The 18,688-nt window shown below is 39.0% G+C and overlaps 1 protein-coding gene across 27 annotated transcripts in view; it reads left to right on the forward strand.

Annotated features, from left to right (window-relative positions):
• The window catches only part of epb41l3.L (erythrocyte membrane protein band 4.1-like 3 L homeolog), a 189,040-nt gene that overhangs the window by 135,991 nt on the left and 34,361 nt on the right, over nt 1-18,688 (forward strand). For all 27 annotated transcript variants that reach the window (XM_041565330.1, XM_018266358.2, XM_018266361.2 and 24 more), the window contains 8 exon segments: nt 2,735-2,839; nt 5,453-5,495; nt 7,130-7,205; nt 8,508-8,726; nt 13,081-13,168; nt 15,426-15,578; nt 16,376-16,473; nt 17,015-17,190. In XM_041565330.1, coding sequence (XP_041421264.1) covers nt 2,735-2,839; nt 5,453-5,495; nt 7,130-7,205; nt 8,508-8,726; nt 13,081-13,168; nt 15,426-15,578; nt 16,376-16,473; nt 17,015-17,190 — 958 coding nt within the window.

Here is an 18,688-nt window from a genome sequence, read left to right on the forward strand (position 1 = left end):
TAAGGCTTACTTAGTTTTAACCTTTCCTTCTACTTTATCAGAGAGGGAGCATTTTCACAAAATACCCCTCATACTGACTGGAACTTTCAGAAGGGCAGGGTTAATGGTTAATAGAAAACATTCTTGCTCTGTTTTTGTCAGTCAAAAAAAATATCGTTTTAAATCTAGGGCAAAGGGCAAAACACAGTTTAACACAAGACTTATTTAATGATTACATTTGAAACCTTAGAATCAAACTTAGAAACATTGTTATGTTGCCCATGTAGTATTGTATTGGAAACTGTGATTGAAATCCCGTGTCTGCTGCAGAACTTTGTTCTGTTAATCAGCTGGAGAAGGTTCTGGGGAAATGCCAAGCCCTGATCTCAGAATGGCTAACATTTGAAATAATGCCACACAGAAACCACTTTATTAGCTTAAAATGATGTATACTCTTCATATTGCTTTGATGCTCCACCAATAAAATCTAGCATTCTGTTTCATAGTTTACGCAGGTTTCTATGGCCGTTTAAATATAGTGATCCCTCTTTACAGAGCCAGATTGGAAACAGGAATTTTGTATGTATAACTGTATTATTTACATGAATATGCAGTACTGTACTATATTACAGAGTCTCATTTTCTTGCTCCATAGGAGGAAGGACAAAACACTAGAAACACCCCTATACAATTAGATAGCATTAGAGTTAAAATTCCCAAATCGTTTGTATTTTTTAAACCTTTTTCTGTCTCCTAAAGCAGAATTGCAGATTTTGCCAGATTTGCTAGTGAGTTGTTGGCTTTCCAGTGTAGCAATGTGTAGAGCATAGTTGTCGCCAGGATGATGGATAAATGTCCTATACTTTGACACTGTAGGGTGTATTTATTAACATCCCCAATGATATAAAGTCACCTACAAGTTAGAAAACAAAAGCAAAGATCTGATTGGTTGGTATAGGCATCATCACCGGTGATGTTAGTCTCAAATTTTAATTAATATGCCCATATAAGATGTATCCATACATTGTATAGTACTTTATAGAACTAATATTACACTATTAACTTACCAGTTAAATTGTACCCTCTCTGTATGGATTACACCCAGGTGTCCTATTCCTGTTATTAAAACCTTGGATGAAGGGTTTTAACACCATGTAGACCATGACATTTGAAGATTGCTTGTACTTGGTCTACATTTTGTGTGGTTTTTTTTTGTTTCTTTGTTTTTGCAATCTCCACTTTCGGATTTAAATTGCCAGCAGGTTCCAAGAATCACTGAACCAACTAGGTATTCCTTTGAATTTTAGGATGAAGTATAAATAGAAGCCTGAACAGAAAAACAGGCAATTAGAGTGATAACAGTAAATATCTAGCTTTGAAGTCTCTGTGCTTTCTGGTAGTTGAGGTCACTGACCCTAGCATCCCGGCTGCATTTTGAATTCCACTTTGGAGAGAAGCATGATAGAGAGGCAAATAGAAATAAAAACAGAGAAATGGAAAAGTTCAACTTTATATTCCATCTCTAGTCTATATTGTAAACGTTACATGGGTGGTTCACTTTTGGGTTACTTTTTAGTAAGTTATAAAATAAGCAACTTTTCATTTGGTCTTCATTTTTCTTTTTTTTTATAGTTTTTGAATTATTTGTCTTCTATTGCTGACTATTTCCAGCATCTAAAAAAAGTCTGTAAGGCTATAAATGTATTGCTATTGCTACTTTTTATTACTCGTCTTTCTATTCAGGCCCTTTCCTATTCATATTCCAGTCTCTTATTCAAATCAGTGCATGGCTGCTAGGGTCATTTGGACCCTAGCAACAGATTGCTGAAATTGCAAACTGGACAGCTGCTAAATAAAGAGCTAAATAACTCAAAAACCTCAAATAAAAAATGAAAACCAATTGCAAACTTTCTTTTTTTTAGTGTTACAGGTTTTAATTGCCATACTGTGCTAAGCAGGCAGACTCTGCTTGTTTTTATGATGCAATCTACCCTGATAAATGTTTCCCTGGTTCCAGAGCACATTACTTGCACCTACAGCCTCTCATATTTCCTACATGTTCCTTGCCGATTTCTGCTTGACAGTAATAACATTATGCCATTGTATTTCAGCCTTCAGACATGGACATGACCTTTCCCATAGGCAATTAAATTTGCATCAGATAATGTGTACTTTCTTCTGTTCAGAAACTATTAAATGTACATCTCTCTCTCTCTCTCTCTCTCTCTCTCTCTCTCTCTCTCTCTCTCTCTCTCTCTCTCTCTTTCTCCCTCCATCTATATATCAGTGTTCATGTGTGTTGGTCTTAGTAATAATAGTTGATTCACGGCTTTTCTGCCTATTTCTGTCATAGTCATATATGATATGAATGTCTTTTTATTTGTACACCACCAGTGTGCACACATGGATGTGTAGAGAATACCATGATGATTGCCTCGCCATTGATAGATCCTCCTTTAGCACCATTAGATAGCAGAAGTCTACTCTTCTACCTTGCCTTGCATTCTTCTATATTATGTGTCTGCTAAATATAGGGCTTCTGCTACATGTTTCTGCTGAGAACAGAAAATGAAAGGTACTGCTATCAATTGCAATTACAATTTTTAATGAATGTATTTAATAATAATACACCATCCTGTATCTTTTAAACAGGTGTTTGATAGATATATTTTTTGCATACAGTTCTATCACAATGTGTTTAGTTTGAATGTATTTCCATCTGTTGCTGTCAATTAACATTTTTCTCTCTTTTCAGAAACGCTCCAAAGGCCAAGTTCTGTTTGACAAAGTGTGTGAGCATCTAAATCTTTTAGAAAAAGACTACTTTGGCCTAGCGTACCAGGATTCCGAAAACCAAAAGGTAATATTGTGAAGATTTAGGTATAATTCATATGTATCATTAGTCTTGCACTGTAGTATAAAACTGCACCATGTATAAAATTCCCTATTTCTCATACACTTCGATATGCAGTTTCTTGTCCAATGTATTTTCTTGTAAAATATCTGCTTTACTTTTAAAAAGGTAGTTTACCTTTGAATACTCAAACGTAAGAACTTATGTAGTTATCTTCAATTGTGTTTTTTGTACAGTATTAAAGGTAAAGAAGCTTAAAACAATATTTCCAGTGTTTGCAGACATGCTATGCTGGCCTGTTCTGTTATGTTTCAGATTCTTTTCTTCCATTAAACCATATTATGCCACATCCTCAATCAGGTGCCTATATAGAAAATATGGCCCTGAAAGACATAGGAAGGGACTTCTCTACCCTATGAAAGATAAAACGAACAAAAAACGATTTCAACTTTTATTCTGTCGCTGCAAAGAACATTTCAGACAATGTGCTTTTTTACAAAAGGGAGCCAAAACTTAAGTAAACAAAGATACACATTTAAATGATCTTTAACATTCTGCTAAGCAACCTACACTTATTACACTGAATATTCAGTCTGCGTTCCCATCACACTACTTTGCTGTGACACCACCAGTGACCCAAGCCTGGGGCAAGCTGTTTTGGAAAACAAATGTAAATTTAATTGTCCCATAATTATAGGTAGTTCTGTGGTTCTTGGAATTCTTCATGGCACTTGAGCATTAACATTGGTATTAGCTATTGATTGACACTGTGGTTGCTGTGTTACTAATTGCATTTGCATATTTATGAACTATGAAACTGGTGCTTACAGTTTGGTTATATTGACGAAGCCCTAACATCCTCACACTTCATGTTATCACTGCACTCAGATTAAATATTATCAATACCTCTTCAAGGACTCTACTTGCAAAGCGATTTAGAACTTACATACAATTCAGACAGTTTGCTGACTGCAATTTACAAAAAGAAAACTTTATGGTAATTAACATACAGAGTTTATCTGCACACCCACTGAAATATGCAAGGGATATTTATTGTTCAGTGCCTATTCATTTATATTTTCATATAGTCCTAGCAAGAGACATTATGGTACAAGAAGCCATGGAGACCTTTTGAAGGTGATGTTTCCTATAAAATGCCAAAAATGCCTATAAAGAGAAATAGCTTCCAGCCTAAAAATGAAGCAATTTTTTAAAGTGTCCGTAAAGCCATAAATAATGGGGGAAATCTATTAAAACTTCATCTTTAACACTCAGAAATGTCAGAATTACATTTTTCACTGCTTCATAAAGTTTTTGGGAACGGTCAAGATCACCTGGCAGTAATCGCTGCTGTTGTGTGACATTTAGTGACGACGTTGCTAAAATGCAGCGAGAGCTTTTTCTTGGCTGTGGGACTATGGGGTCGTGCCACTGCCAACTTTCAGGATTGCCGTGGTTTTAAACCTCTTTTTCAATAATACATTTTTTCTTACAGATTTTCTAACTGTTCTTCAATATTTTCAAAGATGTTTCAGTCAAATGTGCAGCTGTAGGGTCAGTGAAGCAGCTCTTTGATTGTCTCACTATACCTACAGCTCTAGTAAGAGATGACTTTCCATTGGTGATTGGAAGTCTCCTGAAATGTTAGTTATGAATTACCCTTAAAACTTTGGCTTCATTTCTTCTTCAATTTATGGGAAACGTTAACCATAAGGGCAATAAAATGTAGAGAGAGTGCTTTCTCTTAGCCATCTGTATCATTTTCATTTTAATGGCAAACAGATTGCTACTGTCCGTCCAGTGCTGTGAAAGGTCATCATTTGGACCCTGCCAGTGCACTGTGGGATCTGGTGATTATAACTTGGAAATGCTCACTGCCGGTAATTTGTATAATTAGATCAAGTAGTTTCTCCAAATTAATGTATTATTTTGATAGTTTCAAAGTTAAGAAAAGTCAAGATAAACTGCATTTTAATTGTAAATAAAATCAATTTATTTTACTTGTTTATTTCATGTTAGGTTTTCACTAAGGCTTGAATACAGAAGCTGGTGTTTTCTGATTATATTAAGTTCCTTATTGTGCCTGGACTACACTGGGTTTTTGTGCTGTTCTTTGTTTCCTTTTGTAAATCGTGTCTGAAAGCTCTGGCACAGAATTAGACCATGCAGCGGTTTTCATACCGTAGCATTTACCTGCTCCATTAACAAGCATATTCGTTATAAATCAGTCCATTTGGATGGAAAACTAAATAGCCAAACTGAAATCCTGGGCAGGTTGATTGAAACTGGCTATTTGCAAGCTGAATTGTAAGTGGCTAATCTGTTGACTAGAAATCTGGATAGTAGGAAACAAAAGCCGGACTGAGTTGGCTGCATCTTCCTGGTGGGTGAAGTGTGTCAACAGCTAAATATATGCTTTCTGTGTAAAGACCATTTGTATTAAATTGAAGCATATTAAGTAGAAAGGGTGCAATGCTTTTTATGATAGTGTAAGCAAAATTCAGTTCTGCTCCTTATTGATATAAGTAAAATAGTAAAAGGTAACATACATCTTTAAAAAAGGGGCATTTTGTGTACTGGGGTTTAATGCAAAGTTGTTTCTTTTTTTAATCAATATAGAATTGGTTGGATCCTTCTAAGGAGATCAAGAAACAAACAAGAAGTAAGTCTGCAAATATTGTCTTCTCTAATCAGAACTAAATTTTTGTGTGCTTAGACAGGGATCCCCAACCTTTAGAACCTGTGAGCAACATTCAGAAGTAAAAGGAGTTGGGGAGCAACACTAGCATGAAAAATGTTCCTGGGGTGCCAAATACAGGCTGTGATTGGCCATTTGGTAGCCCCTATGTGTATTGTCAACCTACATCGAGGCTCTGGTTGGCAGTACACCTGGTTGTAATGCAGCCAAATCTTGCCTCCAAGCCTGGAATTAAAAAATAAACATCTGCTTTGAGGCCACTATGACATCCAAGGGGTTGGAGAGCAACATGTTGCTCACGAGCTACTGGTTGGGGATCCCTGGCTTAGAGCATAGTTTGTGGGATAGCAATGAGACTACAGAAACTCATGAATGATGTGGTGTTCCACCTTCTATATGGCCATGAATAAAGCATTTCTCAGATGCTGGACTATTGCCATATTAAATGCCCTATGCCATTTACCGTATCCCTTTATTAATGTGCCCATTTTGTCAACCTGTCCCAAATGCCTTTTCTTTCTCTTTTTTTTAAATTTCTAGCACTTACTGCAACATCATAATTTTCCCATACCTGTAATCTCTTCCCATAACACAACCTGGTGGGACAGGATTGGCACAGCCTTGGCCCTTATATTGTGCGTTGTGTAGACAAAGACACATAGTCAAGTATACATGAGAGTAAAAAGTCGGCTTGAATCTATTAATCCGTGAACCGTTAATCTGTCATCCCACAACTGCTTAATTCTTGAATACGTATACATGTCCTTCAGTATTCAACCTCATTCTGCATAACTTTCATATTCAGCTGATTTGTCTGAATAATGGATATAAAGCTGTGAGCAAATCATTATCCTAAATACCAATGTATTTTTCAGAAGCTCATACAGCCCAGTGATCATATGAAAATGCCAAGTGCTTGATTGCCCTCTTGCAAGGGAAGGCTCCCCCAGGTTTATCTCCTTACACAGAATCCATCCATGATTGCGTATTTCAAAATGACCCAATAATTGTATTATTTGTGAAATCCTGATTGGCAGATAATGTGTATTCGTGCATCAGCTAAAGACAAACAAATCTGAGCTACACGATAATGGTATTGTCCATTCCCTGGCTTTCTGCGCTGCTGCAGATATACATACACTGCTGCTCTGTGATGTTATCTTTTTGTTTTTAGCTGAATTCTGCCCAAATGTCTCAAACACTCTGCATCTCCCCCAGGAGCCTTCTCACTCCTTCATTTTTATTTTCATTCATATGTGAATTTTACAGCTTTTAGTGTGTAGCTCTATGACCTTGCATTATAGATTGAGTTCTGCTGCAGACCTGATGGAAAAAGGCTCAGATCCTGCTGTGTTTCATTTTAGCCTTACCCGACGAATGTTTCTTATCCTCCTCTTCCTCCACCTAGTCAGCTGAAAGCTAGGCTAGGTGAAAATTCTTTGTCAAATAATTATTGAGGTTGGATCTTACGATTGCACACTTATGTATTAGTATTGTATAACTACATGCTGATTATATGTGTATAGTAGAACCCCAATTTTATGCTTTTCAGAGGATCAAAAAAATTAGATTTCTCTGTATATCTTTTTATCTTTTAGATGGTGCTTGGCACTTTTCCTTTAATGTGAAGTTCTACCCACCTGATCCCTCACAGTTATCTGAAGACATAACCAGGTATATAAATAAATATTATTTTATATGGCTAGCCATCAGACATGACATGGTGCTGGACATGTCGGTTTCCCAGGTGCCCTCAGTCATGTGAATGGTTCTCTGATAAACTTTAGTCACTGCACTGCAAGTTGGAGTGGTATCAGCCCCCCCATCAGCCTAAAAAACACAGGGGAGGGCTTTTAGCGCCGAAGGGTTTGATTCTCCTTCACGCTTTCTCCTTTTTTTTGTAGTCTACTGTTTATTACCCATCCACTTTCTGTTGTACCGTTTTCTCTCCTTTTTTTCTCTTTTATTCTGCCATTCTTTCTTACTTCTTTTTATTCTTCTCTCCCGTTCAAACCCCTATTCCACCTGCCACTCATTTTATACGCTATTCTCTTCTGCTTTACCTCTTTTCTGTGTCTTCTAGTAACAGCTATTGGGGTGGGTCCTCTCATTTTCGCCACATTCTGTTTATTTAACGCAGCCACATGCCCATTGGGCTGCACAGCTTCAGTATTAGGGTTATGAAAGTCTGTGATGTTTGTATCACTGGATCCATCAGGCTTAGGGTGCAGCATGTTTTTGCCTGCAGGAGTCAGGCCAAAGGAGGTTCATATTTGAATCTTTCAGCATATTCAGTCAAATTGCAGCGTGACTACAAATTCAAGCAAAGAGCCCTAGGACCACACTTTTGTCCTCTTCTGTAAATTCCCCATCCACATGATTATCCCCACAGTTTGGAAACAACCAATATAGAAAACAATTAATAATTGCAAATTAATAGTTTTACTTTTAAGAAATGGTTGTATAAAAGATATTTCTCATTATATAAACACAAAAAGGCTAATAACGGGTTGTACTACTTAGTATGGGAAAAAGTAAAAATACAGGGGGTTATTTACTAAACCTCGATTTTTTTTGTGGTCAGGGTTTTTCGGGCAAAAACTCCTAAATAGAGGAAAATAAAACTCAAATTTTTTGAGATTTATTATATCCTGAAGCTGCTAAAAGTCTGAATCTGTAAATCCGCCATCTCAAACCATGCAGATTAGATTACAATTCAAAGATATCGTGATCTTCTCTGGATTTCGTCCAATAATCCAAAAAATTAGGGGTTTTCGTTCGATAACCCAATCAAATCAAGCAATTTGGGTGTCAAATCTGAAAAATTAGTTATCTTATTAATAAATAAGTTAAAACCATGAATGGGAGTTTGGTCGAGCTTGGTTAATAAAAGGATGGTATAAATTCGAGTTTTAGTTAATAAACCCCACAGTGTTTATATAAGGTTCTTCTAACCAATTTTTTTTTTTAATGCAGATATTACCTCTGCTTGCAATTGCGGGATGACATTGTATGTGGCCGGCTGCCATGTTCCTTTGTGACTCTTGCTCTGCTGGGTTCATACACTGTGCAGTCAGAACTGGGAGACTATGACCCTGAGGAATATGGGAGTGACTATGTCAGCGAGTTTCGCTTTGCACCAAACCAGACAAAAGAACTGGAAGATAAAGTTGTTGAGCTGCACAAAAGTTACAGGTGAGATCAGAAGTTTTCTATTTTTGATACAATTTTTTTTGGAAAACATCTGTGAAGTAGTAGAAAGGAGATAGCACTGGCATAAATTAATTCTCTAGAACGAGTGCAGCTGTAGTAGTAGTAGTAGTAGTAGTAGTAGTAGCAGTAGTAGTAGTGTGATATTAAAGTGAAAGGACTGTAAAGACTTCTTGTTTACTCCAAAGTGTGGCCATACCATGGCTGCTGCTATCCATGTATACAGTTATGGAAACACTTATAAAAATGGCAAATAATACTGTTTGTTCCAGAAGATGCAGAGTATTCCTGTAGAATTGATGTTATATGCCATTAGCACACAATTTACTATGATTTAAATGCATATTGGAGTGGACTAAGCTTCTGTATATTGAAGCATGGATGTACAGCAGTTGTCTCCTGACCATGCAAATAAGCATCACTTCAGTTGGCTTGAACAGCACAAGTTATAATATGTAAGAATTATTTGTATGTTACTGTAAGGACCTATTTCTCTATATGTTTATAGCTAGATGGGGATCAACTGCTGTTTCATCTGGAAGCCTATAAAAGGGGGGAACAGTTAAACTTGTGTGCCTCTATTTGTCACCCTTAAAAAAAGACCTTGGGGCCTATAGCATGTTTGCTTCGTACAAGGAAGTAGCAACAACGTCACTTTTTATTTTTAAAGAATGACTGGCTAAAAGTCCTTTAGCCCATGCTCTGATGTTATTCCTCTTACTATTATCCTCACACTCGTCTCCCCATGGGCTGGACTGAAGCTTTCCCGGATTTGTATTGGATTCTGTTTTCTCCTTAGTCATGTGGCTGAACTTGGCATGCGGTGATCGGAGTAGGAATGTGATTGCTTGCCCTTATTGTGTGCTAAAGTGACAGATTGTTTCAAATTTGCTTCAGAAAGAAATTCTGTTTACAATATTATCAGGATTCCCACTAGTCAATCCATAATTTTTAAACATGTGAATTATTTCCTTAAGTCTATGGGAGATGGCCTTCCTGTGATTTGGATAAAGGGTTTTTGGATAACGTATCCTATACCTATATCCTGGGTCACAGCACAGACCCCCCAAATGATGCTCCTTTAATATTAGTTGTAACAGTATTGCCTTGTTGAATATTTTAAGGTTCACAAAAGCTTCATTCAATGTTTGCACTGCACATATTTCTGCTGTTTGACTACATTGCCCTATTCTGATGTAATATGATGGCTCTGCATAATGAGAGGAATGAAAAAGACTTTTCTTGCCTCAAGGAGTTTTTAAAATATATTTCTCTGATCGAATGTTCTGGTATACGATTAAAAACAAGATATATAATATTAGACATGCTTAGTTTGGAGCATGAATATAATAATTACATTCATAGGTTATATTTTCTATATGTATGTATATACAGTATAGATACAAATATAGAAATATTATTTGTTTTGTTGATAAAGGGATTGCACACCTTTGTGTCAACTTTTAGGGGCCCATTTACTTAGTTCGAGTGAAGGAATAGAAGGAAAAAAACTTCGAATTTCGAATGTTTTTTTTTTGGCTACTTCGACCATCGAATGGGCTACTTCGACCTTCGACTACGAATCGAACGATTCAAACTAAAAATCGTTCGACTATTCGAGCATTTGATAGTCGAAGTACTGTCTCTTTAAGAAAAAACTTCGACCCCCTAGTTCGCCACCTAAAAGCTACCGAAGTCAATGTTAGCTTATGGGGAAGGTCCCCATAGGCTTAGCAATCTTTTTTTGGTCAAACAAAAATCGTTCGATCGATGGATTAAAATCCTTTGAATCGAGCGATTCGAAGGATTTAATCTTTCGATCAAACGGTTTTTCGTTCGATCTAACGAATAGCGCTAAATCTTTCGACTTCGATATTCGAAGGACTTAACTTCGACAGTCGAATATCGAGGGTTAATTAACCCTCGATATTCGACCTTAAGTAAATCTGTCCCTTAGTTTGTTATAGAATGGGTAATTTTGAGAAATCTTTCATTTGGTCTTCATTATTTATTTTTTAAAGTTTTTGAATTTTTACTGACTAGCGATGACTAGTTTTACTGACACTTGCGGGTGGTGGGTGGTTTTATATTATATTATATTTTGTGACATCATTGGCGGGGCAGCACTGGTTTATAAAAGGAACCCAGAAGTCGGGCTCAGGCGTGCGTGGGTGGAGGGAGGGTGGGTTTGTGTCGGGTGCTGGTTGGGTTTTACCTGACCCGCACATCACTATCACTGACCCATCTAAAAACAAATGCTCTGTAAAGCTATAAATGTATTGCTATCGCTACTGTGTATTACTCATCTTTCTTTTCAGGCCTCTCCCATTCATATTCTATTCTCTTATACAAATCAATGCATGGTTGCTAGGGTAAATAGAACCCTGGCTACCAGATTGCTAAAATTGCCAACTGGAGAGTTTCTAAATAAAAATCTAAATAACTCAAAAACCAACAGCAAATTCTCTTTTTTTTTCCCTTGAGCCATATTGAAATATAAAAAGTTGGGAAGCAACACAAGCATAAAAAAAGTTCCTGGGGGTGCCAAGTATGGGATGTGATTGGCCATTTGGTAGCCCTTATATGGACTGGCAGCCTACAAGGGGCTCTATTTAGCAGTACACCTGGTTTGCATGCAATTAAAACTTGCTTCCAAGCCTGGAATTTAAAAATAAGCAAATAAGCACCTGCATTGAGGCTGCTGGGAGCAACATCCAAGGGGTTGGTGAGTAACATGTTGCTCACGAGCCACTGGTTGGGAATCACTGTTCTAGATCATACTAAAAGTTAATCTTAGGGTGGACATAAGTATAGAGAGAAGTAAAGACTTGGATGAATGAGTGCAATAGCCCAAAAGGCATGTACTCACAGAGAGTCCCCATGGCCAGGCTTGCCAAACACTGAATGTTATTTCAGATAAATATAATCCAGGGTAATCTGATGCATTTTGTGCTGGCAAAATCACTTGCCCATCGGTAATTCTCCTGCGTGCCTTTTGCTTAAGGCTCAGAGTTTTGGGCCTGATTTCCACGACATTGGCCTTTAAACAGATTTAATCTCTGTAATGTTCTGTCCATTTGTACCAATTTGTCTTCCTTTGATTTTATTTATGTTTCTGCCTCAGGGGTTGTAAGTGAATAAAGGTATTTGTTTAGCCCATTCACAGTGGTTTTAGCAGCAAGTATTCTCATTTTTCCCAGATTGCAGGCAATAATGTTGCTGTATAACTTACAAAGCTTTATCAATGACAGAGTCGTCTTTTGAACCTGTCCACATTTGCTAGCACAGTGCTTTCTCTTTGACACCTCCACTACATGACAAACAATCGTTCTGCTTTATTCTTGCTGGAATAGAAACACCACTACAAATGTATTTATGTCACTACAAATAACCAGGTTTACCTCCTGTACAAGTTAGCATTTGTATTTACTTTGCACATTTGATGTATAAGCCCTTCAAATTGTTCATGGCCACAGATTGTGTTGCGGATTGCTACAGACTTGTAAATAGTACCGTATATACTCGTGTATAAGCCGACCCGTGTATAAGCCGAGGTACCTAATTTACCTAAGAAAACTGGAAAAATGTATTGACTCGTGTATAAGCCTAGGGGCCCCATGTCAGATTTCAAAATGTGAATGTGACCCAGCCGCAACAATTGGGGGACACTGGGCAGGTACCTGTTACTGTCTGTGACTGACTGTGTCGCCGACCGGATTTCATGTTTGCTTCCCTCTGCCACCCCTATTTCATGTTTGCTTCCCTCTGCCACTTCCCCCCCCATCTGTCGCTCTCCCCACCCTGGCTGCTCTTCCCTCTGTCCTTCCCTCTGTCACCTCTGCTCTTCCCTCTGTCCTTCCCTCTGTCACCTCTGCTCTTCCCTCTGTCCTTCCCTCTGTCACCTCTGCCCCAGCCGGACTGCCTGTGACTGCCTGTGTCGCCGCCCGGAGCAGGTCCAGGAGCTCCGGGCGGCGCGTCCTTCCCTGCCGGCGTTCGCTTTCAAAATGGCGGCGCCCATGGCTGCCACGTGGGTAGCGGCCGGCGCCGCTACCCACGTGGCGGCCATGGGCGCCGCCATTTTGAAAGCGAACGCCGGCAGGGAAGGACGCGCCGCCCGGAGCTCCTGGACCTGCTCCGGGCGGCGACACAGGCAGTCACAGGCAGTCCGGCTGGGGCAGAGGTGACAGAGGGAAGGACAGAGGGAAGAGCAGAGGTATGACCCGCGTATAAGCCGAGTTTGAGTTTTTCAGCACATTTTGGGTGCTGAAAAACTCGGCTTATACGCGAGTATATACGGTAATAACGATATTTATAAATTCTTGTTTTGTTTTACCTTCAGGGGAATGACACCTGCTGAAGCTGAAATGCACTTCTTAGAAAACGCCAAAAAATTGTCAATGTATGGAGTGGATCTACATCATGCTAAGGTATTGGGTTCTATCACTTTTTGTTTGTAGCCAAATAAACCCAGACAGTATGTGTATAATAACAGTATTGAAGGGCCTTGCAAAGCAGTACATTAATACACGTGGTACTGGTTATATCTATATTCAGCCTTGATTGGCATTTCTAGCCATCCGTTCAAATGATAGTAGTAAGTAAATGTATTAAAAACCGCATTACTACACAGAGTAAAACCTCCAGACTGCACAAGCTGACCTTTACATTGAATATATGCAGAAATTAATATTTGCCAGGGAACATATGGACCGTGTCCTGTTTGAAAACATAAGCATGGCCCTAAGCTGTACATGTGGGTACAAAGGCTGAGCTCTGCACTATATATTTTTTGCACCAGGCCTGGACTGACAATCTGTGGGTTCTGGCAAATGCCAGAGGGGCTGCTATAAGGTGCCATAGAAAGTCAGTATTTAGTGGGCTGGTGGGGGCTGTTTGGGCCTCTATGTGGGCCGATTGGGCCTCTGTGTACCAGGGCCTATTTTAATTCTCAGTCCAGACCTGTTTTGCACCTATTATTACAGTAATTGCAGAATATTTCCAATGGAACTAAAACACATCGGGCCGACTTCTTAACATACTGTTTATAGATACATGTATCTAAACAGAGTGCTCGGGACATGGGTGTTTTTGGGAGATGAGATCTATACGTAAATTTCACCCCGTTTGTGTCTGAAGATTAGTACTACCTTGCAAAAGGAGTAGGAATGTTGGGATTGGAAAGAGGGTTTTGCCACATTTTTAGGGCCTAGTCACACAGCTTCAGAGAACCATGTTTTGGGCTAAAAGGTCCCCAAAATTAGCATTAAGCATGGCCAATTTCAAAGATTCCTAATTTACCAACATTCTTATTTTCTTGCTGAACTTCCTCTTTAAATTATGTTTTAGCAGAAAGTTGTATTTGAACAAAGCCTTAATGTTAGAATCCCTGCTGTAGCCCCTTCCTGTGTGCGCTATTGACAGTTCTCGGTGTCGGGGACAAGAAATACTTTTGTTCTCAGCCATGACGGCTGTCAGGCTACCATGCACTTACCTCAAGTCTTTTTCCCCTTTAATGCTTTATTAAACATTTATCATTGAAATAACACTACTTTTATGGCTAATATAAAAAGCTTTTAGATTTTTATATACCGTATATACTCGCGTATAAGCCGAGTTTTTCAGCACCCAAAATGTGCTGAAAAACTCAAACTCGGCTTATACGCGGGTCATACCTCTGCTCTTCCCTCTGTCCTTCCCTCTGTCACCTCTGCCCCAGCCGGACTGCCTGTGACTGCCTGTGTCGCCGCCCGGAGCAGGTCCAGGAGCTCCGGGCGGCGCGTCCTTCCCTGCCGGCGTTCGCTTTCAAAATGGCGGCGCCCATGGCCGCCACGTGGGTAGCGGCGCCGGCCGCTACCCCACGTGGCGGCCATGGGCGCCGCCATTTTGAAAGCGAACGCCGGCAGGGAAGGACGCGCCGCCCGGAGCTCCTGGACCTGCTCCGGGCGGCGACACAGGCAGTCACAGGCAGTCCGGCTGGGGCAGAGGTGACAGAGGGAAGGACAGAGGGAAGAGCAGAGGTGACAGAGGGAAGGACAGAGGGAAGAGCAGAGGTGACAGAGGGAAGGACAGAGGGAAGAGCAGCCAGGGTGGGGAGAGCGACAGATGGGGGGGGAAGTGGCAGAGGGAAGCAAACATGAAATAGGGGTGGCAGAGGGAAGCAAACATGAAATCCGGTCGGCGACACAGTCAGTCACAGACAGTAACAGGTACCTGCCCAGTGTCCCCCAATTGTTGCGGCTGGGTCACATTCACATTTTGAAATCTGACATGGGGCCCCTAGGCTTATACACGAGTCAATACATTTTTCCAGTTTTCTTAGGTAAATTAGGTACCTCGGCTTATACACGGGTCGGCTTATACACGAGTATATACGGTATGTTACACTTTGCAACATGTTTGAATTTGAGCTTATTTGCAAAATGGGAAGATTACCGATTGCACAAATCCACCATAATAACAGTGTTTATGTTGTCACTTGTCATATTCGGCTCCTAAGTAAAAGTGAAAGCGTACAGGAGGACTTGTCAGTTGCAGAGGATCATAGGTGATAATGACAAAAAGACGGATATTAGTGATTTAGACCTTTCCATTCCATTTCCTGCTCACCTATTAAACAGTCAAAGCATGTGCTTTTTATAATACGTCCCTATAGTGCTCATTAATGCTGTCATTTTTTTTTTTTAGGATTCAGAAGGAGTTGAAATCATGCTTGGGGTCTGTGCTAGTGGCTTATTAATATACCGCGATAGGCTACGAATAAACAGATTTGCCTGGCCAAAGGTTCTAAAAATTTCATACAAAAGGAACAACTTTTACATTAAGATTCGCCCAGGCGAGGTGAGTATCCCTATAAGGATTGTATGAAATTCTTCTTGAGCATAGAGTTCCAAGAATAACTGCTTCTATGTTTTCCTTCCTTTCTTACGTTTAAGACTTTATTTAATGATCAAGTACAGTTAGAATATTGGAAATGAAATCTGATTGGTTACTGGACAAGGGCAGACTATTTTATCTGGAACTATATACCTAACCCCCTTATTTATTGGTCCCACTTCCTTCTACCCATATACACATTATACAGTGGAAGCCCATCACCAGTCACTCACACACATACATACAACCTAGAGATACTTTTACTTACTGACTAGATTGGACCAAAACTCCGAAATGCTAATGTTATTAAAAGGGAAATACGATAAAAATATACAAAAGGGGGCATTGCAATTGAGTATTGAGTGCTCTTCTGCTTGTTATCTCAGAGCTCTATCATCCACTTGTACATCTGGGCCATCAGTTGACATTCATCCAGTTTTTACTATGAGCTGTAGCAGTAAAAACTGTAGCAGTAAAGATTGTTGACAGTGGGGGTGGGTACCCAGGGGACTGCTTAACTATACCCGACTTTCCACTAGTAATATATCAGACATAATATCACAATTAGTTGTAGACAGTATTATTCATAGGAAATGTATTCTTATCATGGTACTGAACAAAGCAGGCTAAAGAGAGACATGGAGGTCAAGCACTTTACAGCATTTTCATGTCTGCGTTCCTTTCAGCCGCTCTGCTTTGCTCAGTATTAGAATAATTATTTCCTTTGTATTAACAATGTGTTTTTTCCTTCCTGCATTTAGTTTGAGCAGTTTGAAAGCACTATTGGATTTAAACTCCCAAACCACCGAGCTGCTAAACGTCTATGGAAAGTTTGTGTTGAACATCATACTTTCTTTAGGTATGTTTTCTGATTAGTTGATGTATCCAGATAAGAATAGTTTGTGCTCATTTTACACATGCTTCCTACTGAGTACTGCAACAATAATTCATTTGAAGATAACAAACGCCACAGCTGTTTCACTTGCAGTTAACTCTGTCTCCAGTTACTAATTTAACTCGGTTGAATGTAATAGGGGTCATTTCATTCACTGCACACTTCTGAATATTTTTGCAACCAGTGCAATGACCTGTAGCCAGAAACACTGATGGTGCAAAGTGCTATAAAAAAACATTGTAGCTTGCACCTGTTTTTTGCCCTTTGCACCCTGTTCTGCCATTAGTTAATGAGCTCATACTAGTTATTGTAAATATGTACCAAACCATACCTGGTGTGTATCCACAGATCGCTCAGCATTTATCCATACAGTATATATAATTTGTTGAATATACATTGTATCCTTTGATAATATTTTAGGATTCTTGATGGTGATATGGTTATAGATGTGTTTTTTTTCTTTGTTATTTTTGATACTTAATCTAAGTGAATTTCTATCTAACAGACTGCTGATGCCCGAGGCCCCTCCTAAGAAATTTCTCACGTTAGGTTCCAAGTTCCGCTACAGTGGGAGGACTCAGGCACAGACAAGAAGAGCCAGTGCACTAATTGACCGACCCGCACCCTATTTTGAACGCTCTTCTAGCAAGCGATATACCATGTCTAGAAGTTTAGATGGAGGTAAATGTCTTCTGAACACATTTACAATCTTCACCATATGAAAATATGCAAATAAAGCAGCACCATTGAGGCTATTTGCTGCACATCTGTATTGATACAATTGCAGTCATATGTTGGGTCAGTCAGTTTTAATCTGACTACTTGGCCATGCAAACATATATAGACACTTTGAAGAAAGGATCCGTTTTACCAAACCATTGTTTGATCTCAGGGCCTGAATTTAGATTGCTTAATTATCCTAGCAACCAATCAGCAGTTGCGAAGTCAATGGACAATTAGTATAGACCCAGAATAGAAAGAAAAGCAATAAAAAACAACAACTCTGAAGCCTCATGGTGGTTCTGTTTTGGAGTTTTCAAGCAGGTGACTATTAAATATATGAGCCAATGTGTGATGCAGCGAAAGTGACAAATGGGTAAATCGTGGATGAAAATAGTGGAACTATATTCCTCCAACACCAGCTAGCCTGTCACTGTGTTAGGGTAATATAATTTCCACATAAGAGATTTTACAGGACTTGGCACAGCAAGAAATTGTTAGAAACTGTCTCCGTTTGCTTTCTAGTGAGGGCAATAGTCAAGGCCATGAGGCAGTCAGGACTAATAAGTAGGGACTTAGGAGGCATGGTTGGTTGCAGATAAGGCAAAATCCAATAGTAAGGGACAATGAAACATGCAGATGACATATAATGACTTCTAAGGCAAATGTTTTTGTGCCTATGATTTTATATATATATATATATATATATATATATATATATATATATTATATATATATATACGCAAAAGGAATGTCCGCACAGATCTTATGTGAATGAAAAAACTGTTATTTACAGGAGACTAAAATTTCACCTAGCAATCTTTTGATAAAAGTTGTATTGCTAGCAGAAACAGTCTCCTTTAAATATGTGAGTGCAGACATTCCTTCTGCTTGTGTACTATCATTTTGTTTGCATCCAGGCAACATCAAGGATATATTTTTACATGAGTTCCTGCTACCTTACGCATTATGTATATGTGTATATATACATATACACACAGTGGAAACACTGAGATACATACAAGCATGTGTGTTGGCTATTTATGCTGAAAGTGAATAGCTAACAGTAAAACTTGGGTAATGAATAGGGCTATAAGGGAATAAAAACATCCGAGAGGTAACACCTTTCTTTGCAAACTTGATGCTCGTTATTGTTGTTATGCTTCCATTCAGGTAGAACAGGCATGAGATGTGGTTGCTTAGCAACTCAGACTTTTATTTTGGCTGTGCAAAATGCCCTTGTGCGTTCTCTTTCTTTGTTACTCGCAGCAATGTCATCATTTGGTTTTTTTCGGCAACAGCCTTTGCAGTAATTAACACCATAACTGCAGGATTTTTTTTCTCTTTCATAACTTTCTGTCTGTCAGATCGCAGAGAATAAATAAACCTAACACAGGTATTATAAGGATTCCATTAGTGACTAATAATCTAGTGGTTTTTTTTGTCAGCTCAGCTTGCA

This window comes from Xenopus laevis, chromosome 6L (genome assembly GCF_017654675.1).
Source record: "Xenopus laevis strain J_2021 chromosome 6L, Xenopus_laevis_v10.1, whole genome shotgun sequence".
NCBI lineage: Eukaryota > Metazoa > Chordata > Amphibia > Anura > Pipidae > Xenopus > Xenopus laevis.